Source organism: Stegodyphus dumicola, chromosome 2, assembly GCF_044657685.1.
Source record: "Stegodyphus dumicola isolate Sdum_Otavi_A_Nest chromosome 2, ASM4465768v1".
NCBI lineage: Eukaryota > Metazoa > Arthropoda > Arachnida > Araneae > Eresidae > Stegodyphus > Stegodyphus dumicola.
The window spans coordinates 270,572,730-270,597,522 of record NC_140769.1 but is presented as its reverse complement, the minus strand read 5'-3'; the positions used below and the strand labels follow the sequence as shown (position 1 = coordinate 270,597,522).

At 34.4% G+C, this 24,793-nt stretch overlaps 1 protein-coding gene across 3 annotated transcripts in view; it reads left to right on the top strand.

Moving 5' to 3' along the window:
- Window positions 1–24,793, top strand: part of shot (dystonin-like protein short stop) — a 696,871-nt gene that overhangs the window by 414,021 nt on the left and 258,057 nt on the right. For all 3 annotated transcript variants that reach the window (XM_085812140.1, XM_085812144.1, XM_085812142.1), the window contains exon 3: window positions 21,756–21,845. In XM_085812140.1, the coding sequence (XP_085668266.1) occupies window positions 21,756–21,845 (90 nt within the window). The remainder of the gene's footprint in view (window positions 1–21,755; window positions 21,846–24,793) is intronic.

The window sequence follows — 24,793 nt, the reverse complement described above, 5'->3', positions numbered from 1 at the left end:
AGTGTGATGACGTTGCCTTTGGCCCCGCCCTCTGTGTGACGTCATTGACCACGCCCACACCGCACACCGCGTGTCGCAGAACCCGTATTTTTATACTACTCCTGTCACTTTTCAAGTAGCATATAGCCACCCCGTTTCCCTCAAATACGTAGAGAGAGGCGATATATTAATCATAGCCTTTCTCTGTGGGCAGAACTTGGGAGTTGTCCTAATCTGTCTTGTTCTTGAGTTAACGGATATACCGCTTAACTCGAAAATGAGCTGTGGACTGCTGTCTCCAAAGACAGAAATAAATTTCCCGTGTGCTGCTGAGAAGTGTAGGGGGTCTGTAATAATAATAATAAGAAGAAAATGTTTTTTTCTTCTTCCCATATGCAAGAATTTGAGTAATAGCAGAATCTACTGCTGTGCTTTTTTATATAAATTACATTATTTCCTGAAGGCCCTGGTGGACCACAGATGTAAGGTTTTACTTCATGTGGCAATATTTTTCTGTTCAATAGCACTTACAGACGTGAAGCAGATTTTAGCTGTTTCTGAAATAACAACGAAAGTGGAGGGAAGATTAAAAATGATCTTTTTATTTAAACAAAATTTAAAATACAAAAGCACTGTCTTGTGCTTTGTGTTTTAAATTTAAACCCTGTCTTGTGCTGCAACTTGCACAGTTCGTGGTAATCTATATATGAAAAGAGAATGTCTGTTTGTGTGTTAGTTCGCGATTAACTCAGTCGCTACTATAGCTATCGTCATCAAACTTTTTACAGTTCTTTTCTGGATCTTGGGAAAGGTGGACATCCATTTTTTTTTTCCAGTGGGAAAAAAAAGCAAAAATCATATATATTAATTAAAAATTCTGAAAACGCTAATTTCCACCCTCATTTTTCCCAGTGGTTCCCAGCCTCGCACGCTGGAGATAAAAATCTGCTTTATTTCGAGAAGTGTTGCCACTCCTCGCTTTCAAATAATAGAATTTGTTAATAAAAAATATGTAAGTTTTACAAAGAAATAACAATAGCATTGCCAAACGTTAAACATATTTTTCCCGAATCCAAAAAATCGTGGAAAGCCATTTCGACTATTCCCATCTTCGTACGACTTTAATCAGCCGACATATTAATTAAAAACTCTGGAAACGGTAATTTTCGCACTCATTTTTCCGAGTGGCAACAGTCTCGCACGCTGGAGATAAAAATCTGCTTTATTTCGGGAAGAGTTGCCACTGCTCGCTTTCAAATCGTAGAGTTTGTTAAAAAAAATTTCTAAGTTTTACAAAATATGAAATAAAAATAGCATTTCCAAGCATTAAATATGTTATTCCCGATTCCAGAAATTCGTGGGAAGCCATTTCGACTATTCCCATCTTCGCACGACTTTAATCAGCCGACATATTAATTAAAAACTCTGGAAACGGTAATTTTCGCACTCATTTTTCCAAGTGGCAACAGTCTCACACGCTGGAGATAAAAATCTGCTTTATTTCGGGAAGTGTTGCCACTGCTCGCTTTCAAATCGTAGAGTTTGTTAAAAAAAATTTCTAAGTTTTACAAAATATGAAATAAAAATAGCATTTCCAAACATTAAATATGTTATTCCCGATTCCAGAAATTCGTGGGAAGCCATTTCGACTATTCCCATCTTTGTACGACTTTAATCAGGTGAGAAATTAATTAAAAACACTGAAAACTCTTAATTTTACCGTTCATTTTTCCGAGTGGCAACAGCCTCGCGATTTAGCAATAAAAAATGCTTTATATCGAAAAGCGTTGCTACTGCTCGCTTTCAGACTAGTCTGTTAACCCTTTCTCTGTCCTCTCCTGTCCGCGAAAATTTCCCAGCGGCCGTCTGTCTTTCGTAGCGTGTAATGTTGTTTTCTCTGTACATCCTAACTTTCCATACATGACTTTCGTAGTGGATGAATGTCAATGAATATTAAGTAAAATTATAAGGAAATCAAGCATAATGGAAAAATAATAATATCTGCTTATTTCTAACAGCAGGATAATTTGATAACATCTGATCCAGGCGGTCCACTTCTCCCATTTTGTTGTTGTAATCTTTTACAATTCTTGGTTTTTTTACAGTTCCTTTTCCGTGTTCCAAGATCAATCATCGAGTTATTATGGACTGTACTCATCAAACGTATATCCTTCTTGTCTTTCCAATTCACAGCCTCATTTTTTTATCTTTTTCTGCTGAGTAGACGTTGAAGCCATCTCTCACTGTCCTTGTACCTTATGTAAAATGGCGCGAATTTTCATAAAACCCGGGGCAAATTCAATTAGAAATAGAATGCCTGATGAGTGCTACTCTCTAAGAGGTATTAGAACAAACAAAAATAAAAACTCAAACGAGTAAACATTTAGAAAGCGTTTTTAAACGTTTAAAAGTTTTAAATTGTAGAAGAACGCTTGAAGCGCGTTACGGCCGCCCTGCGGAAGTTTCACCTGAACGTGCTAGACGCGTTACGGACGACGAAGAGGGTAGAGTGCTACAGCGTTAACAATAATCTTAAGTAAAGCGATTACTTCTCTCTTGGGGGATCTTTATGCGGTTTCACCCTCTGTATGCAGTTTTCCCTTAGGACACGATTGCAACTGCGATCATCAATAGCTAAACGTTGATAGAGAAGGACTGCAACGATATCGTTCTGTCTGTTGTTTGATACATTATTCTCAATTGAACTTAACTGGCATCGGGTACTTTCGCTAGTGCAAAAGGAATATAACATTCAAAATTAAAGTTAATTGTTAAACAGTAGTGAAAGACTGCTCAATTAATTACGATGCTAGAAGCTGACTCGCTACGCAACCGGAGCTTAACATTTTAAGTATCGACAGCGATAGAACGCAAAGTCGAAGAATTAATTGCACCTATCAGAGCTGAAGGAAACTAATACATAGCGTGCACGCTATGCCGGATACATGCTCTGTCTTAAAATCCAAAAACCTCCGTTTAAACACTGGCTTCTAATTTGCATGAATACGAAAAGGAGAAATTATAGTCAAGGCTCAAATTATAAATAACTGGTATAACCAGAGGGTTATATATCTAAGAGTTGTTAGCTTCTATTGTTTTATGTCAGGACGTGTTGTCTGGAACTGAATGCACTACCAAAATGTGGGAAATTAAGTAAATTTGTAGCTTGGAATAATTGATATTTTGCGAGATCTGTTAGTAGGGTTTTATGTTTATTAACCATTTCTCTTCTTGATTATCAACGATTTGAAAGCGAGCAGCAGTGGCAACACTGTATATAGATAGATTAAAACATTCTTATCTCCGAGTCTGCATATCGGAAATTCTAAAGATACGCCGTTTTTAAATATTTTGTGATTAATAAAATATAATTTTAGATATTTTGGTATTCAGCTGAATTTTTTGTGACTTAAGTGAGAAGAATAAGATATTTGATTAATAAATTTAACATACGAAACGATAATAATAGAAAGGTCAAAAAAAGTTTTGCAAGCCATCTGTAAGAAAACTGTGTAATTTTATGTTAAACTGAGAAAAGCCTGGAAAAAATAGAAAAATGTATGCCAGCTTTTTACCGGGAATTCTAAACTCATACGGCTATTAAAATTTTTATAATTTTGCTGTTGAGTTGTATATAGCTTAAATGGGAAGAAAATGATGATAACAAGAAAGCTTAAAAGACAAAAAGAAATGGTTTAGCAGAAATGAATGCAAGAGCCACACTGGTAGACTGCGAGTAGAACGAGAGCGTAGAAAAACCGTAACTAACCTTTTGGGCAACAGTTAAAACCTGTGCGCTTTCAGAATTTTTTTTTTAGTTGTCCAGAAGTTCTATTAATTTCGTTTTGGTATTCTGGTCACTATTAGCGGCGTTTCACTTTCAAATTGTTGCCACCAAATATTAGAGCCCTGCATTATATTTAAAGAAATTAAATAATGAAGAATCTGTATAAATGTAAGTGTATTTCTCGCATTGTGATAAAACAACGGTATCTAGAGCCATCCAATTTTGAATAACGTACGTCTCCACCCGAATATGGGCATCTCGAAGCTCGAATTTGGAATCTAGATTTTTCTTATTATCTGTATCATATTTTGTAAAGCATTTATAAGTTTTTGAATAAAAAAATCAACGGTTTGAAAGCCAGTGATGGCAACAGTGTACGGGAAGGGGGGAATTATCTCCAGCGCGCAAGATAGTGAATCGGAAATTTTAAAGATATGCTCTTTTAAATATTTTGCAATATTGATGTTGAATTGAATTTTATGGTTTTTAAGGTCGAAGAACATGATATTTAGTAAATAAAGGTAACAAACTAAACGTTAAAAAAAGACCCTTTTAGGCCTACTATAAAAATCCTGAAGGACTATTAATTATTTCGTTTTGGCATTTTGCGTCGAAAACTTTAAAACGCTGTATCACTTTTCAAATCGTCGCCATAGATTATCGTCCTGTCTTATGTTTAAAGAAATTAAATAATGAAGAATCTGCATAAAGTATGTATGCTTCTCGCGTTTTGATGAAACAACGGTATCTAGAGCCATCAAAATTCGTGTAATCTTGCATAGAATATGAGCATGTGGAAGCCCTAATTTAAATTTGAAATTTGTTTTATTGTCGATTTCAGATTTTGTAACACTTAAATGAATTTTTGATTAAAAAAACTAAACGATTTCAAAGTGAGCAATGGCAACACTCTACGAAAAAACGAAACATTTTTATCTTCAGTACGGGAGACTCTGCATTGGAAATTCTAAAGATATACTCATTTTAAAATTAATTTGCGATATTGGTGTTGAACTGAATTTCATAGTTTGAGTACGTAGAACATGATATTTAATAAATACAGGTAACACACAAAACGTTAAAAAAAGCCCCTTTGGACGTAATTTAAAATCTGAAAGCTTTCAGATTTTAATTATTTTTAGTCTAAAGGGGCTTTGTCCGGAAGGACTATTGTTTTCGTTTAGCGATTTTGCGTTGGTTCACTATAAATGTCCGTTTTACTTTTCAAACTGTTGCCACTAAATGTTAGAATCCTGCATAATATTTGAAGAAATTAAATAATGAAAATTCTGCATAAATGTATGTATATTTCTCGCATTGTGATAAAGTAACGGTACCTAGAGCCATCGAATTTTTAGTAACGTAATCCTGCTGCTTATGTTGGCATGTGGAAGCCAAAATTTGGAATTTGTTTTATTATCGATTTACTATTTTGTAAAACTTTAACGAATTTTTGATTAAAAAATTCAAGGATTTCAAAGCGAGCCATGGCAATGTTGTACGGAAAAAACATTTTTATCTCTAACGTGCGAGTCTCTGTATCGGAAATTCTAAAGATATGCTCATTTTAAAACTATTTTGCGTTGTTGCTGTTGAACTGATTTTTTTTGGTTTAAGTGCGAAGAACGTGATATTTAATAATTAAATGTAACACAGAAAATGTTTAAATGAGCCCTTTTGGACGTAATTTATAATCTGAAACCTTTCAGATTTTTTTTTTTTTTACTATTCTTTTTTATAACTTCCTTCTACGAAGTAAAAAGGAAGTATTGTAATCGCGAAAAGTTTCAGGCAGCATATTTCAACGAAAATATCCATTTTGACCGCTATCGAATACAATTTAACGATGTTTTTGCGTGATATCTGTACGTAAGGACAGAATAAAATACTCTTTTGCTTCAAAAAAATTATAAAACTACTTTAAAATTAATTCTGAAGAGAATTTTTCGTGTCGTCTGTACGAACGTATGTACGTACGTATCTCGCATAACTCAAAAACGAGTAGCCTCAGAACATTGAAATTTTGTATATAGGACTGCTATAACATGTAGATGTGCACCTCGTATTTTGGTTGCAATCGGCCGCACCATACGTATATAAATATATTTATATACACTCTGTTACCCGGCTCAGTAATCTCAGTTTCTTTACTCTTATATGTTGGTAAATTGTATATTTTTTGATTTAAAAATGATTGAGTTATGTTGTTTTTATCTTCCGGTTAAGGATTTTATGCCTTTAGTAAATCTGTGTGCAATATTTTTAGAATTATCAGCAATTTTAAAGTTGTGTAATTGCCGTTAAGCTTTTTTTAATGGCGGCTATTGATGTTTACATTTGAAACAGGAGACTAGTGGATTTGTTGCCAATCTAGAGAAACTTAGCTTCGCAACAACAAAGATAACGCCTTCATTTATTATTTAAATCATGCTTAATCCTTTCTGGAATTTTTTCGAGGAAATAAGTTTTTAAGATTTACTTCGTAATTTTTAATATAGATGTTTTGAGTTTTTATGTATTTTTGCCTTCTCGCGAAGTGAAAACTGAATTAATTAAATGAGAAATACTCAATTGTCTGTGAAAAACTGTTTCTTTTTTGTTTTGTTTGCTTAATTTCTTTTATACATCATTCTAGCTTTATTATAGTATTTGAATAGAACATGTGGCAACGATCAGATAATTCTATTCTTTAAATGATATAAATTTTGTGCATTATGAGTTATAATATGAACGAAATATATAAGTTAACTGTTATATAATTATTTCATTATATAACAGTTAACTTAGTTTTCATTATATAATTATTATATAAGTTAACTGTTATATAATTATTAATACTGTTAAGTGAATCTAGCGCAAGAGTGTCGCTATGGTAAACAAATACTAGAGTGAATTTTAAAGAATGCATTTATTCTATTGTGGCTTATGCGCTGTCGGCGAAGTAGATTTAATTCAATCCAATAAGTTGTTCACAATCCTATTGAGAGGTCTGAAAGTTTCATCCATAGAAATTTTAGTCTCGCAATAGAATGATAAATGTAATCGAGTTATGGCAATATTCAAAACTTAAATAATATTTTAGTGCATTTTCTTGCACTGCTGAAGTTAAAGAGTGGTAACACGGGCAGTCTTTATGTTATCGAAAGCAATTTTCTTCACTATTGCATAATAAGTGTCTTTGCAACAACCATCTTTTCATTTGTGTGTTATTCATTAAAAATGAAGAGCGACACGTCGCGGTCGATAATAGGGTCATGCGCCTGCTTCCACTGAAGTTGCCCTTTTTTGTTTTGTGTTGGATATGTGGGCGTTTAAAACAAGCAGAAATTATTGTCTGTCATACCACGGGACAGTCCCAGTGCTCTTTCGGCTTTTGATGTTGGTTATACATTATCGCTTAATTTGGGAAAATAACACAATACTTAAGCCTTTTGTGATTTAAACTTGATTTCGAATTGTGCCTGTCGTTGGGTGGAGGACAGGTTTTCAGCTACAGTCATTTGTGACTGGAAAAACCTAAATCTGTGCAGTTGAAAGTTTATTATCTGTTTTTGTAAATAGAAAAGGAGGTTAATTATAATTTCTTTAAACCACCGCTGAAAAATTTTGCTTGTTTCTTAGCGAAAACTGCTTTTTATCTCAGTGAAATATTGCTATTTTCACATAATATTATAAGGTATTTCTCCCGCTTTCCAGCGTGCCTTCGTGGTATAACGGTAGCACGCTGGGCCGGTATTCCAGAGGTTCGCGGTTCGATTCCCAGCGAACGCGTTGTTAATTTTTCATCTTTTCGGCTTTCGAAAAAATCCTAATGTCTCTACAAGTGGCGCCCGAACTAAAAGGGTTGTGGATGATGATTCTCCGCACCCAGGATTTGGCGACTAGGTCCCCTAAAACCCTGGTCGTCCTTTAAAAAGGGGAGTATATAAGGTATTTCACCCGCTTTCCTGTTCGTGGTGTAACGGTAGCACGCTGGGCCGGTATTCCAGAAGTCCGTGGTTCGATTCCCGGCGAAGGCGGTTGCATATTTTTTATTTTTTTCTGCTTCCAATTAACCTAATGACTGTACAATACTTATGCTTTAATATGGAATTAACATTGATGCGTTTTGGATGATGATTCTCTTGCGTGCACTATTTTCTCTCTCCTTTCTGCATGCCTTCGTGGTGTAGCGTATTTGCCGGCTTGTAAGACGCACTTCCCCCCCCCCCTTTGAAAATAGGTTTGAGAAACAGGGTGCATCTTATACGTTGATACTCAGTTTTTGATTACATTCATTTCTGGAAATTTCCTCTATTCGATTTGGAATGCGTGAAAGCTTCTTGGGATGCTGTGAAAATTCGGGTCAATCGACCTGGTGGAATTTTTTAAAGGCTATTCGTGAGATTTTTACAAAACTTGATAGTTCAGTTTGGCGTAATTTGAGTGGTAGAATTGACATATGGGGAGGGGAGGAAAAAAAAAAAAGGTATGTTTTTTCAGAAAAAGTCCAATTTTTGTGTCGAAATACCTATAATAGGAGAATCCTATATATGAATGTAATACATATCGTAAGTCGCGCTTTCGAGACTTGAAAAATGCAAGTGGAATTTGGTCAATCGGCCCAGTAGAACGGGAGATATAGAACTGTACCTCTTCCCCCCCCCGCAGTGTACAGTAGTGTCCCGCAACCTCGACAACTTGTTAGGAACTTTTTCTATTTCCAGGCCAAACACAGCAAATATTCCATACAGTGCGTATAATTATTATTTTAGCATATGCCTTTCCTGTTCTGTTCAAAGATTGTGTTCTTTTTCTGTAAATTTTGCCGTTTTCGCATTGTACCATTAATTCTTCAAACTGCCTAACAAATTTTAAGATATGTTGTAATACTTGGCAACGCTGTTTGCCTCTTTCGAGGATACGAAGAAAGTGAGGTAGCGGCTGGTTCACATTCCTTTCTATTTCTGAGAAACGTCCGGAGACTTGTCTGAAGTTTTGTGACTGCATCTGATTACAAACTAAACTCGCACCACTTCATTGCGAGTATCATTGCTCAGTTCACATCCAGGCGTATAAGTGTTTAATATTTTTGTGAGCTTTTGATAGTCTGAAAAATGAAAATTTCGTTCGGAAAGAAAAGAAAACAAACTAACGTGACAATGGAAATGAAATTAGATGCCTTAAAGAGACTAGACAAAGGGGAAAGTGTAAACAAAATTACCATGGATTTAGGTTTAGGACATCAAAGGGTTAACTATTGAGAGTTCTGAAAAACCGAATTTCGTAAAACTCGACAGTCTTTCAGTCCACATTATGTCGAGTTTGCGGGAGACTGTACAGTATTAAGTTTAAAACGTACGCTCTTCTAAAGTTGGTGAACAAGACAGCATGTGCAATAAAAAATTGGAAATTCTATATTTATTACTGTTATGACTAGACATTTAGCTGAGATGGCTGAGCAACTAATCCTGTGGTATAGGTCGGAATTATCAGCTATTTAAGACTTTCTGATCAATTCATTTTACAACGCCCTGAGTGTATGTACTGTGTACCTTCCAGGGTCAAAGTGACAGAAGCTCAAAGTGTTAAGAGTACAGTGTTAAGAAGTTAAGAGTACCACATCTTTGTAGGGAGTAAGTTGACAAATGAAACCACATTGATCTGGATGTAGAATCTGGGGTGTGGTAGGAACGAATGATGGACGGGCACGATTGCACAAACTTCTTCATAGCACGGAACGAGAGGATAGGCATGCATAGCAAAGATTGCCACTCATCATCAAAACCCTAGCAAGAATGAGAGTCTATTGCATATCTGGCTTGTGTCAGCACATAGTGTTCGACGTTTTCTACAGAAGAGGAGGCTATTCTTCTTCTGTTGCTGCGATGGTCATTTATTCTACTCTGCGGGCGTGTGTGGCTGCAGTAATGTATTGAACGTAAGACATGGACTACACAGCATTTTTCAAACTAATCCTGACTCTGTCTGTTGCACCACAATGGTCGTATTCGAGTTTGAGGCACCGAGATAACCGAGATCATTATTCTTCCATTATTCATTGCCATACTGGTTCGTTACATGGAATACGGTTTGGATGTGTGTGCCGCAGAAAAGTCCAATGGTATTTGGATTATTTTTTCCCGCACGCGCATATTACGCATTGCTGGCGCTCTGAACAGTTAGCGATACCCATCTCTGTGAAGTTTAAGGACCTGCTGTCCTCCTTTACCTTTAAGGTTTATCTGCAGCCGAGTTTCAACAGGGCAGTGCGCAATCTTTTCATTCTCCACCAAACTGCACTGCTGCCTTGTCCCCTCCCTTTGGATGAGTGGCAATGAGTGCGCCAACACTTGCGCCCAATGAATTTTGGTAACATGTGGAAACAACAAGGATTTGCATTCCCATCCAGAATCTCTTTCTTTCAATATCGAGGCGTGCGGCAGTAGTTACTACCAATCCTGGTGGCTACACATATTATTGATTTACAGTGGATGGACAAAAATATGGAAATACCTTGTGAAATGCATGTTTGAAAAGAAAGATTGATTTTAATGAAATATGTAGGTGGCGCTGGCGTTTTTGACCACCTATACAACTTCGTAAATGTGCTAAACAGTTCAGTTGTTGTCGGGGTACTGTTATGTGAGGCTGTCTTTGCATTATGTCAGAGTTAACAGACTTCGAACGTGGGCAAATTGTTGCAGCACGTATGGTAGGTGCTTCCGTAAGCAAGGTAGCCGAGGTGTTTAGTGTTTCAAGAGGTACTGTATCGAAGATTTATTCCGCATATTTGAAAAGCGGAAAAACATCATCTGCTAAATCACAGCGCGGACGAAAGTGTGTCCTGAGTGATCGTGACAGACGATCATTAAGGGCGATTGTGACAAAAAAAATAAGAAGGCCAAAGCTGCAAAAGTTACTGCTGAAATGAATGTCGTGTTACCGAATCCTGTGAGTACCAAAACAATTAAAAGGGAGCTTCATAAACAGGGAATTGCTGGCCGTGCTGCAATTGAGAAGCCACTCATCAGTGATGCTAATGCCCGTAACAGGAAAAGGTGGTGTTTAAGTCATAAAGCCTGGACTATAGAGCAGTGGAAGCGAGTAATATGGTCTGACGAGTCTTCTTTCACATTGTTTCCCATTTCTGGCCGAGTTTACGTCTGGAGAACGCCATCTCAAGCCTATAATACAGACTGCTTGTTGCCAAGAGTGAAACATGGCGGGGGTTCTGTTAGGCCCCGTTCAGACGAGGGCGTAAAGGACATAAGTGGTTAAAGCCGAGCTCCGTTGCCAAGGCAAGCAGTCACTGCTACGTCACAGAATCTGGTTTAGGGCTCGTGGCACAAGGTTCCAAGGTTTCAACTTTACGCCGAGTTTGGGATAAGCGTCGACCAATCAGGGCGAAGCTAAAACGAAGCGGCTTTCTAAAGACGATTTCGCAGTCACATCGAAGGCGACGTTTTTTTTAATATGGAACACATCGTATCCGAATGAGTTGTAATCGTATCCGAACAAAATAATGAATTGTAATCATATCCGAACGAAATAAAGAGTTGATCTCGCAAGAAATCTACGATGATGACATGCATTTTTTAATGAGTTTTTAATGCATTTTTAATGAGTTTTTCAATTTATATTGAAAAATATGGATGAAACTCGTAAAGCGAAAGTTAAGCTCAGGATTATGCACGCTGTGTATGATCCTGTAGATGATTGATCCCTTCCAATATTTTTCATTTTATTATGAAAATTCTTTAAAAAAAGCATGCTTGCAAAATTTTATTTTTTCTGTGTAAATTATTATTATTACTTTCTTTCTGTCTATAATTTTTTAAAATTATTACTGTAATTTTTTTCCTGTTTAATTATTTTTGTATTTAAGAATAAATTTATTAAAAAAGCTGGAAATATTGTATTGGTATTTGCTTCAAATGCTGATTTTCTTTCCAAACAAACTTCATGAATTAATTTTACTAAAACATCAAATCAATATCAAGAATCTGCTGTTTTTTTTAACAGTAAAAATATTACTTAAAAAAAATTATTTTCACTTATTTAAGAATAGTCACAATAGTCAATTCAATGGTGTAAGCTTTGTATAAGTAATAAAAGATTAATCTTTTGAGAAAAATGCTCTTATGAATTCCAAGAAAGGAAAGATGTAGTGAAATATCCTTAAAACAGCAGTCAACAGTCTAGACAGTTTTGTCTCCTGTTAAAGTCCAGTTTTGTCTGTTCTGTTTTTTAATTACGTTCTCCATGAAAGGAATTTACTTTTAATGAAACTAAATAGCACACATAATTCATAACATGGTCTATAATTTAATGAATAGTATTTGTTATTATTATCCACTCTTTATTACTATCATTTGAACGGAGTTTTGATCATTAAATTCATGCTATTTCTCTGGTAGAAATTCCTGGATAAGGTATGAATGTTCATAATTTTGATGTATTTGAAGACTTGGGTACCTAAAATTTGTCAATGTGAAATTACTTTTGAAATTTGGTCGTAAATAGAAATGACAGCAAATCTTGAAATTAAATTCAGGGGTGCGGCTTATACATGCAAATTATTAAAAATAGATGTATACAAACAGCTGGCAAGACAGCAAAATGTATTTAATGATTGAGCATAAAATACATTGTTGGGTGAACGTTTCCTAGTATTGTACTAGTTGTGTTTGCTGGTCATTGTGACCACTTGTGGGATACTAGTACTAGTGATAATTGATACTGGTAGTGCAGCAAACTACTATAGTGATCGACAGGGACAGTGAATAAGGAGTGCTAAGCACACATGTTTCACTGTCACAGAAACATGTTCCTTTTGATTGAAAATAATAATAATAATAATAATAATAATGTATGGTAAGTACTGTTTTTAGCTTAACTGCTTTCACACCTGCAAAATAGAAAAATATTATATACAGGCTATCTGTTAGTTATCCTCAAGATTTTTTTTTTAAATTAGGCATATTTAGAATATCATATTTCTCCTAAGAGAAATTATATATAAAAATTGAAGGTTTTATGTAGTATATAAATAGGCATGTGCATGCTTATAGTATAGAGAGTACTACAGTACAATGCAGAAATATTGTTGCTTTGTACAGAAAGATATGTGCCAACCAAGTATTGGTCTTTCAAAAAAATATCTCTAGACCATTTTGTTATTTTTCTTTTTTTACCTTCTTCTTTTGCCTCTTGGCTAATGAGAAGGGCAGATAAAAGATCATTCTGTTGAGCCGGTAAAACTTTGTGGCGAGCTGAAAAAGCCATGACACAACGAAAAAAACAAGCAGAGCGAACGCGGGAAATCAATTGAGCGGGAGAACAGCGCGGGAAAGTTGTAGACATTCCATGTACGCGCAAATTTAGCTTCTCTCATTGGCCATGGCTTACATCTCGTTTTCGCAGGTGTGAACGGGTCTCCCGTATTTTATGCCCTTATGACTATGCCTCTATGTGCTTTACGCCCACGTCTGAACGCAACCTTAGGGTTTGTGCAGCCATATCGTGGTTCTCTGCTAGCCCCATGATAACTGTATCAGGGCACATGACTGCCAAGACTTATGTGAACATTTTGGCCGATCAAGTTCATCCCATGGTACAAACTTTGTTCCCCGATGGTGATGGTGTCTTCCAAGACGACAAAGCCCCTGTTCACACAGCTCACCTTGTACAGGACTGGTTTTCTGAGCACGAGGATGAGTTGTCCCATCTTCCCTGGCCACCACAATCACCAGACCTGAATATTATCGAACCTTTGTGGTCTACATTGGAACGGAAAGTGCGTTCTCGTTATCCACCGCCAACATCGTTATCTGAACTTGCCACCGTTTTGCAGGAAGAATGGTATAATATTCCCTTGGCAAACATACAGGAACTGTATTTATCCATTCCGAGAAGACTGCAAGCTGTTTTGGATGCCAACGGGTTTCCTACACCATATTAAGCAAAGAAACATGTTTTTTTAAAGGTGTTTCCATATTTTTGTCTAACCCCTGTATGTTCCAGAAGTCGAAATGGGACTGTAATTTGACTGAATTCATTCACCCTTGTACCAATTATTTGTGCACTAGATATGGTTTTGGTATCTTTTGTGCTTCATGGTGTTGCATTTTGGATGCTAGTCACTATGTCCTCCGTATGCTGGGTTGGAGGACGAGCCGGTCTCCCTTGTTAATGAAGACCTTATGACCTATAGGTTGCCTCAATCATACCAAACTTGTTAATGAATAAGAAACATACAAAAATAGAACACAAACATACAAAAACAATAATACAAACAAGACAAATTGGCGAGCAGGAGCAATACAAAGCATCTGGTCTGCGCTCAAACAAGCATGTCCTCAGTATGTCTAGCAAAGCTTCTGGCAATTTATGCTGCAATGCTAGGTTCCGGAGAACCTGTTAAGCATTATTTTAGAGGAACAGAATACAGCGTACTGGTACTTTCTACCAGATATTACTCTTCATACTATTTTTTTATCGCCAGTGGCTTATCTTAAGGAATCATTTAAGAAGGAAACGGGTCAGAAAATGGTGGATATTAGCGTGTGCTTTGGAACTTTGTGGCTATACTGGCCATCAGCAGGAAAAATTATCCTGCTCTTGCCAGTTCCTGATATATTCCCATATAGAACCTGGTAGCGAAGAAGCCTAAATGGAAGGTTCTCTCGATGGAGGTGGAAATTTGTGGTGAAGAAAAAGGAAGAAAAGAAGCTCCTTGGCTCCTGTGCTGGTTGAGCATGTGCTTTGAAGAACTTACGCTATATATTTGTAGCTGATTGGGGAGGGGGGGGAATTGGAGTGAGGTTCTTAATTATAATAGGGAGTCACAAAATACGTGAAACTTCCTATTTAAAAACCGAAGATTTGATTTCAGCAGCGCTTAAAAAATACGTTGGGGGTTCAGAGACTACTTGGAAAAGTTTTCAAGATATGTGTTGACAATGGTGATAAACAAAAAATCTTTGAGAACGGAAAGCATTTGTTGTTGACATCATGCGCTATCAGTCCCTCACCCTTAGAACATTGTTTTCTCATAAGTGTTAACATTTTCTTAAAGCGCCTAGTATATATATATATACCATGCTAACAAAGCTACCAGATAACGACCATCCCCTTGAGTAACGTAACCTTCAGGATTTCAGGACTTCTTCACTGCGTGTGAAACACCCTTAACGACCGCACCTCCAAGCGATGGACATCCCCATGAGTGTATGCGAAACCACCTTCCACATACAGCAGACATGGAAAGGGAAGAATAAAAATTCCTTAGATAAGGATAAAAGCCATAGCCTAAAATCCCTATAGGGCGGTCTCGCAGAGGGAACATAAATCATTTTCCACTTAAGCTAATCGGAGTTCTAAGCTCGTTTTTTCCTCCACCTCACGTAGTCCTTAAGGATGGACCTGACAGACTCGAGAGCACCCAGTCTGATTGAGAGATTGCTCTGTCTGTCCGTCTACCCCTGATTAAAGAAGTGATGTGGAAAGGGGTTGGATTTTTGCGATTGTGTTTTTTATGGTTCTCAAGAATTCTTTTTTCGCGTGTCTTGTGCTGGGGCTGTCGAGTGATGTATTTCCTTCAAGAACAATGTATTTGATTGAATGTTCTTAAATTTTTAATTGTTCTTAAATATTTGCTTAGTCTGTAATATTCCCGCTGATTTAAATTTCTCTCAGATTGCCTTTAATTATGATTCACTATTTGAGGTGTTTTATAAATTTAATATTGTAAAATCCGTATGCTTTCCTTCTGCAGGGATTTTAAGTGTTAATTCTGTGAATCCACACATCCATGCATCATCAGACCTTTTGAAGGAATAGTACTGTACATTCATCTTCATCGGTACACACATTTTTTTTTGGGGGGGGGAGGGTCGGTCTAAATTTTTTATGATTACAGTACTTACTTTACTTCGTATAAGGAAGTAAAAAGTCAGCAGACTGAGGTATCAGAATGTGGTTTGTACTTAAAACTTTTATCACAGAGATGGAATTATTCGGTGTAAGATGGCATTTTTCCTTTTAATTCAGATTTTTTACAGAGAAATGGCGCTGTGTCGATAATATCGAGAAAATGGGCAAATTTAAATCCTTTAAAATATGCAGCTAATTGTAAACTACTGCAGAAGTAGTAATATTGTAATATGATCACAAATAAAATGAATAAATATCTTATAATCTTGTTTTTAAAGCGTTACTAACACCACCATCTATCGGTGAAAATTTCAACTAAAATGTTATATTACGACTCCCCCTAGAAACAAAAATAAAAACTCCTTACAAAAATTTAGTTATATTTTGGATGGTAGAATTGCATATCAATTATCTTTTAAAATACTTTAATGGCAAACATTCCATTGGTTTTCTGTGTTTCTACCATTTAGGTATATGTTACGGTGAAATACCAAAATCTGGAGAATGTCGTGTTTCACCGGTGAATGTCAACATTCACATAGTCACTTGGTGTATGTCTGAAATATTTTCCAAATACTCTTATTTTCTGACTTACACCGGTAAATGTCGACATTCACCATGTACCAATGTTGAATGTATAAGAAGAATATTATATTTTCTTCTCCTTAATTCAGTCGCGAAAAAAGGCACTTGAGACTTAAAATAAGAACTTAAAACACACAGTACATTCAAAATGAGAAAGGAAAATAATAGTAATAAAAAACTTACTAAATTATGTGATTCAAATCTTATTTATTGCAACAACTTAAACTATTATGGAACTTTTAATTTAACAAGAGGCCCTTGCTTTTACAACTACATTTATTTGTGGAACACTTCCTTTTGCAATGACAGCCTTGCTCACCGCTTTTCGAATTAGCTGCAGCTGCTTCTCTCAGCGACATTTCTTGAAAATAAATCTCATATATGGAAAGTAACTTTTCTTTACAAATTACGAACTGATTACGTGTGTAAAACTCTTTGAGGATACCATTTTCGTTTGCAAGTTTATAGAAGTCGAAGTCTTCTATTCCAACAACAACCGCTAACACATTTCAGTTATCTGTACGACCACGGTCGACATCAGGGACTTGTATTTGTACAGTATCACCAATTTGAGTCAATCTTCTCGACTTACACCAGAGCATATCTGTGATTGTCGACATACACCGGTGAGGGTCCGAATATACAAGAATGTAATGCAATATTCGGTCTTCCACCGACGTATTTGGTGAATGTTGGCATTCTCCGGTGGAAGTCGACATTCTCCAATTTCGGTCTTTCACGGTAACATCTATATATGATGTAATAAAAAGCAAGGAAAAGACGGGAGCAGTGTTGATGCGTAATAACTAGATAAGATAGATCATTTAAGAATAGATGTGCCCATTTAAGAACATTTACATTTTTGATATTATTGCAATAGGAAGCAGCATAGCGAAATTACATCCTAGCAAAGCAGAGAAAGAAGCTGAAGTGCGTAGTTATGCAAGATGGAAGCACAGAAAGAGAAAAGTTTTGGTATACGATTATTACGTCATCAGAGCTGCGCGGGCTATAGAATGATCTAGAAATGACGCTATCCCGAGAAGTTATTACGATTTTTAAAACAGAAAGAGAGAATTAAAGTTTGACAGTTAGTTTAAATTATAATTTTAATCCACATATTTTTTTATCTTACATATATATATAAAGAAAAACGTCTGTTTATGTGTTTGTTCGCGATTAACTCAGTCACTACTATAGCTATCGTTATTAAACTTTCCACAATTATTTTCTTGGTCCTGGGAAAAGTCGACATTCACTTTTTCCCAAAAACATATGGCTAAAATCACAGATATTAATTAAAAACTCTGAAAACGCTAATTTTTGCCCTCATTTTTCCGAGTGGCAACAGTCTCGCACGTTGCAGATAAAAATCTGCTTTACTTCGAGAAGCATTGCCACTTTTCTCTTTCAAATCGTAGTTTGCTAATAAAAAATTTCTAAGTTTTACAATGAAATGAAAAAAGCATTGCCAAACATTAAATACATTATTTCCGATTCCAAAAATTCGTGGGAAGCCATTTCGACTGTTCACATCTTCGTACAACTTTAATCAGCCGAGATATCAATTAAAAACTCTGAAAACACTAATTTTCGCACGCATTTTTCCGAGTGGCAACAGTCTCGCGCTTTGGAGATAAAAATGCTTTTATTTTATTTCGAAAAGTGTGGCTACTGTTCGCTTTCAAATAGTAGTGGTTGTTAATCAGAAATTTCTAAGTTTTAACAAAATCTATATATATATATGTTTGTATGTTTGTTCGCGTTATTCATTTTTCATCAATTATTATGAAATTTTGCCACATTTAATCGACTAAAATTGATCATAGATGAAATATTGAATGGAACTTGAGCTTTTACGATCATTTGATTAGAAAGACTATTATTTTTTTATCGAAATTATGTGGGTTACATATCGCATCAGATTCAAAAATGTATAACTATGTATCGTATTTTTTGCATCGTTATTAGAAAGGGATTACAGCGGTATCGTTCTCTCTGTTGCTGGATACGTCACTCTCAAAATACTTAACTGGCATCGGATACTTCCGCTAATACAAAATGTAACGTAAAACTATCGCTTTTAATATCTTTCTTCATTAGCAAACCTCTTATGCTTATTAAAATAATATTTATTAATTCGGTTTATGCTCAGATTGATCCTCTATTTTGCACGAAATGCCAAGCAAATCTACCTTTTTCATTTTTTAGCCATTTGCTTGTAGTCCCCAAGAAAAAGAAAAACAAGCCTAGTTTCTCTTTGATATGAAATATGAGCGATAATGTTACAAATTCCACTTTTTTTTTATTCAGTCTTTTGAAGTTTTCCTTTTGTTCACCCCCCCTCATTCGTGATTAATGAGTTACCACCTTCCGACTACCTATGCGCTTGCCGGCTAGTTGCAAAATTGTGGAAAGCCCGGATTCCACAGCACTCATAGTGATGAATCGACTTTCAGATTAAGCCAGTTTGGGCTAATACGTTTATGTAAACGTCTATAAAACAAAGTGTGCTGCGCATTTAAAATAATGACCTTATAATTTGTTTTTGCAGTGGACTTGTAAGAAGAGGCATTTAGAGATTAATGAGGAAGGCGTGAGAGAATGTTAGGCATTTTGTTATTAATGAGTTGTAGCTTATCCATAAAGGCTTATTTTTGAGATACTTTTGTGGGATTTTGATAAAGTATTGAGATTTATTGGTTTATTGTGTATGGAAGTCGGGAATATCCTTAAATATTTTTATTTTTCAGATTTGCGTATGAGAGAGAACGATGTAAATGAAAATTCTCGGAAGCAAAAAGTTTATGCTTATTTTATAGATTTTTACGTTATATTTTGCTAGTATCTGATTATTCAGAATTCTTTCCTGTTTATACAGTAAATATCAATGCTTTGAGTCCAGAAAAGTCTTTTCTCTAAAAATTTGCAATTAAATTGAATTTTCCTTTCCTACTACTATTATCTGTTGCTTGATGGACAATTTTCCTTTACCTGTTTACTTCCATTCTTCACTTCTTCGTGTCATTTTATTTTTATTTTTAAGAAAATGTTAGTTCCCTTTTTTAAAAAAATTCATTTGTTGACTTTTCTTTTAAAAAAAACATTTTCATTAATTTTTGTACTTTTCGGCATTGGGACTTAAATTGCATAACTGATTGGAATTGATGTTGCCTTCAAACTGAAAAAGAAGCAAAATTTGAAAATTATTTTATACTTCTACGAGTTTCAAATGTAAACATATTCGCGCGTCACGTTAGGCTTAGCTGAACTTGCACTTTTAAACTGTGTATAATTTGGCTAAATTTTTTTTGGCTAACTGCTTTTTGGCTAAATTTGTACTTTTGAAAGGAGTTATTTTCATTTCATTAATCTATATATATTTCATAATTTATACTGAATGATCTAAAATTCACTTAGTTTGAAAGATAATATAATCAATATTTCTTTAGTAAATTAATTATTATTTCATAATTTATGTATACCACTGACTCATCACGAGATCTTCGAAACTATACACCCGATTGATTTGAAATTTTGCATTCCACGATGTAGACGCACACTAAGAACGAATTTTACGTAAATCCTGTCCAAAATGGATTTTTGTTATACAATAGAAGTTTCTCATACATTTGGTTTTCAAATCCAAGTTCAGAACTTTCTTTTATTGTTGCCAAAACTAGATATGAAATACAGTGTTGCCAACGAATGCATTTTCCTTTAAAATTATTAAATTGATAAATAACTTGCATCTATCCGATGAATATAAACAACATTTAAATGATAAGGTTAATAATGTTTATATTTTAATTGTTATCATAAGTTCCATGAAAATAAATCTTATTATTAAGAGAAATAAATTATTGCGATGAAAAGTAAAAATGTTATTTATAAAAATTACCATACATAAAAAATCAAGGACAAATAATTTTAAATGATTAGAAAAATTGATACCAAAGATAATAACATTAATTTTCGTGAAACTTATGATAACAGTTAAATACTATATAGATAAACCTTAGTTTTATGTTGGCAATTTTTCGTGGTGTAGGCGTACTGGGGATCCCGTCACGTTAAATAATGGGGACGCATCCCAGTGTATAATACCTCATGGGTGATGGGAAAATCTGTGTGTGACAGATTCACTGACTGGTACTATATTTCTCGACTTTAAATTAAAAAAATTTACATTAATTATCAATTCGAAATTAGACATTTCGTCCATATAAGAAGTCTAGGTTCACATTCAAATAGTGTGCCCAGCAAAGCGGGAAAATATCAGCTAGTTTGATTATATATATGTACTCGACTCGCTGAGCTCTGTGTGAGTTTTCCTTTTTTAATTCTTATGTGTTTTTTAAATTTTGCTTCTTTTAACCAAAGCGATTGAATTATGTTTTTTTTTATGTTCCAGTTAAGGTTTTATGCATTTAGTTAATCTGCGGGCAATAGTTGCAGAATTATACACAGTTTAAAAGTGTAAGTTCAGCTAAGCCTAACGTGGCGTGTGACGCGAATTTGTTTACATTTGAAACTCGTAGTAGTATACAGTAATTTTTGAATTTTGCTTCATTTGCTTTGAAAGGGATTGAATTATGTTGTTCGTATGTTTCGGTTAAAGATTTTATGCCTTTAGCTAATCTGCGTGCAATAGTTGTAGAATTATCAATAGTTTAAAAGTTTAAGTTCGGCTAAGCCTAACGTCGCGCGCGAATTTGTTTACATTTCATAGTATAGTGAATTAAATCAGTTGGTGCACCAATGTCAGTGCCGCTTTGCCCAGTGGGACCAAAAAGTAACTCTGAAGTTTGGTGTATCGGAAAGTGTGTCTTCCCGTCTAGATTTTGTCAAGTTTACATTTAGAAACTCTAATTTTAATTACAATTTTTTTTAAAAAACTGTATTCTCTGATTTAGGTTTTTATGTATCTTACAATTTCTAATGAAGATGTTTTGAGTTTTTATGTATTTTCGCCTTGCCGTTGAGGAAGAACTGAGTTAATTGAATGAGAAATATATCTCTAATGAAATTCGAGGAAATAGGTTTAAATGAAATGCGGCAAAAAATGTGTATAGTTTAAAAAGGCGTACAAGGAAGTCATATGGTGACTGCATCAGATTTTGTATTTATTTATTTTTATGTTATTTTTCATGAAATTTTCGAATTTTCAATACTTTGTTATAAGATATTTCTCCCGCTCTCCTAGCGTGCCTTCGTGGTGTAGTGGTTCTGCACGCTGGACTGGTATTCCAGAGGTCCGTAGTTCGATTCCCGACGAAGGCGTTTACTAATTTTTCATCTTGCCTGCTTCCCCCTCTAAAAAAACACCTAATGTCTCTAGAGACATTAGGATTTTTTGGAAGGAACGAACTAAGGAACACCACGAAGGCACGCTAGGAAGGTGGGAGAAATACCTTATAAAGTTTTATGTAGCTGGTAAACTGTGTTATTTTATAACAGTTATTAATAACTTCTGCATTTTTTATAGGCTAACAAGGAACTATACGACTTGTTTGAAGACCTTCGGGATGGCCATAACCTCATTTCTCTTTTGGAAGTTTTATCCAACGAAATTCTTGTGAGTACAAAATTCTGAGTTTTTGAAAACCGATATTTTTTCTTTCGATATTTTCACTGTAGGGGAGATACGTAAAACAAGAATAAATAAAATAATCTTAATAAAGCATTCAGACCATTGAAATATATGCTAATTAATGCTTAGTTTCTTTTAATAATATTGAATTCACCCCCTTGTAAAGTACTGAAGTTGAAATAATATTGAAGTTACCCCCCCCCTTCGCAATGAATATTCTGAAAAGCGTTATTTGAAATATTTTGGTTGCTCAGAACAAACCTTAGAAAAGAAGGTATATTCCTAATGTTATTGTTACATATGGCTTTATTCGAAAGATCAATCCAAACATATAAAACAGCTCAAGTATCACACAAGAACAACGATAAATAATAAAAAAGAATGAACATTTACAAATAATGAAGAATAAATGAACATGGGAACAAAAGTAAAAAGTGAAAATTTTCAACAGCAAGGAAAGAAACATAAGAGATGTAGTGTTTACAAGGAGTTCATGTAAGCTCTGGCATCCTGAAAGCTGCAGTCTTCTACAAAAGCAGTGTTTACAGCGTTGAGATGGAAATGTTCACCTAAAATTGCGAGATAGGGTACTTTTCCCGTTTCGCCGGCGCAAATCTCGCCAAGCAGACTTTGTTGGCGAAAGCATACAGTATCATAAAAAATTTTAGTTCTAAGAATTTTTTATTTTGAAGACATAAACATATTAATATGATTTAAAGTTTTGTAAAAAGCCAATAAATAAAAACAATAAATTTGTAAAAAGACATTAATTTAAAAATTTACTATACTTTCATGGTTCAACATCCTGATTTGCCGGTTTGTATCACAAGTAATCTCACATCACGTAAACTACGCTACAAAAATCTAATTCTCTCAGTAATTATCTACATTAATTTCGAGTTAAATCTTAGTTTGGAATACAAGTTTAAATGCAAGAATTATTTCAATTCGTACGAATAGCTTACTCAGAAATTATGTAAAACTGCAGTGTTTTTACTTCACTAGTTCATTTTCATTAGAATGGATGAATTTAACCCTTGCCTTTGCCTTTTCTATATTTTCGCCTTCGGGTGAGCGGTGTGATTGCATCCTAATTGATTTAATTACCGCGAATGGCCTTAGGGCATAAAATTGAACTATCCAGGTAAAAATTCGGTGCTACTTTGGTAGACGGTTGCACGGATTTTTGGCGATTTATATTGGCGCAATTGTTGGCGCGGTTTTTATACTCGTCAGCCATCTTGAAAAATGCTATTTTTACGTATTTTACGCCTAGTAAAGTATTCGAAATTTAAAAAAAAATAAATATCGTTAAAAATAATGGATTAATTTTCTGTTGAAAATGTTGTTTTTAAGATGGCTGGCAAATGTAAATACATTTACTAAGAGTATAAAATGCTAAAGTAAAGTTAAATTATTACTTTCATATAATAGAATAAAAACACACTTATAAAAACATTGCGCCAACATTTAATTGGATTAAAAATTACTTAAATTGAATATCGAATTAAAACATCATATTAACGTTTAAAAGAATTAAAATTAGTTAAATTCAAATACTTTAAAATAAGTTTTATAGGATATAATTATTTAACATTAAAACATATGTGGCAATAAATATCTCGGGAATTTTGGAAAACAATGTATTAATTTTTTAATAAAAATTGAAGTATACAATTATAAAGTAAAATAAAAATATGTTCTTACATTTTTTTTTAAAGTCGTATTTTGATAAGTACCACAAAAAAAAAAAAAAAAAAAAAAAAAAAAAAAAAAAAAAAATCTTCATCTCACATCCACATTTCTCGCACTTCATTGAAGAAGCAATTAGCAAGGTTTCCTCCAAAAATTTAAAATAAATTTCCTCTGATTCTTTGTTACAATTTATAAATAAATCTTTTATTAGGAAAGACAGGTTGGCCAAAATAAGGTCTCAAAGGGCAATTTTTTTTATTCCGATACCAATAATTCTTGTTAATTACCAATAACAACATTAATCTTCGACACGGACATATCCATTCGCTTTGAAATCTGAGGAATTCGAAGAGATGAATAATACAATTTTAAAATTTCGCGGTAATGCACAAATATTCAGTAACCAATCAGGGAGCTGATCACATCACGCATAGAATTAAAATTATTTAAATAATCATTCATAATAAATTATTTTTTAAAAAATGCAAAATTAAATTGTATTTTAATATTTAACTGCCATAAATAATGTTTAAAACATTAGATTAAATTTATAGATTTTAAAACTAATTACTTTTAAAATAAGGTGACGTCATTGATTACATCATCCACAAAATAAAATATCATAAACAATACAATTTTTATTTCAAATAAAAATGCAAAATTAAATTGATTTTTAATATTTAGAAGCCATAAATAATATTTAAAACACTGAATTTATGCATAATAAAACGCATTATTTTTTAGATAAAATGACAACAAAGTATCAGTTACCATAAATAACTTGTCCAGCAATGGGCTTACCATAAGTCATATTACTCGCCAAAAAAAAAAAAATCGCCAAAATCCGTACAACCGTCTACCAAAGTAGCACCAAAAATTCTATGTAATTGTATGCCAGTATTGAAAGAAACAATCTGATAAGAAATGGCTGCAACTTGGTTTGAAAATGAGGCGTAAAAGGTTACCAGCGAGGACATTCAGTTTGGCATCAGTTGTACCATTATTGGCGACTTTATCGCCTGCGCCGGCAAAACGGAAAAGTACCCGAGACAGTTACTGTTAATTATTTTTCATTTTGAGATTATGAAGAGGCATGTTTTCAAGATGCATTTTAACTGCACGAAACATGGCTGAAAGGAATTCAGCCATATTTCACTGCTAGAAGAAATCTTTTGCAAAATTCTGCAATGTATAAATACCTTTTGAAGTTGAGAATGCTGTGAAAACTTCGTTTTTGA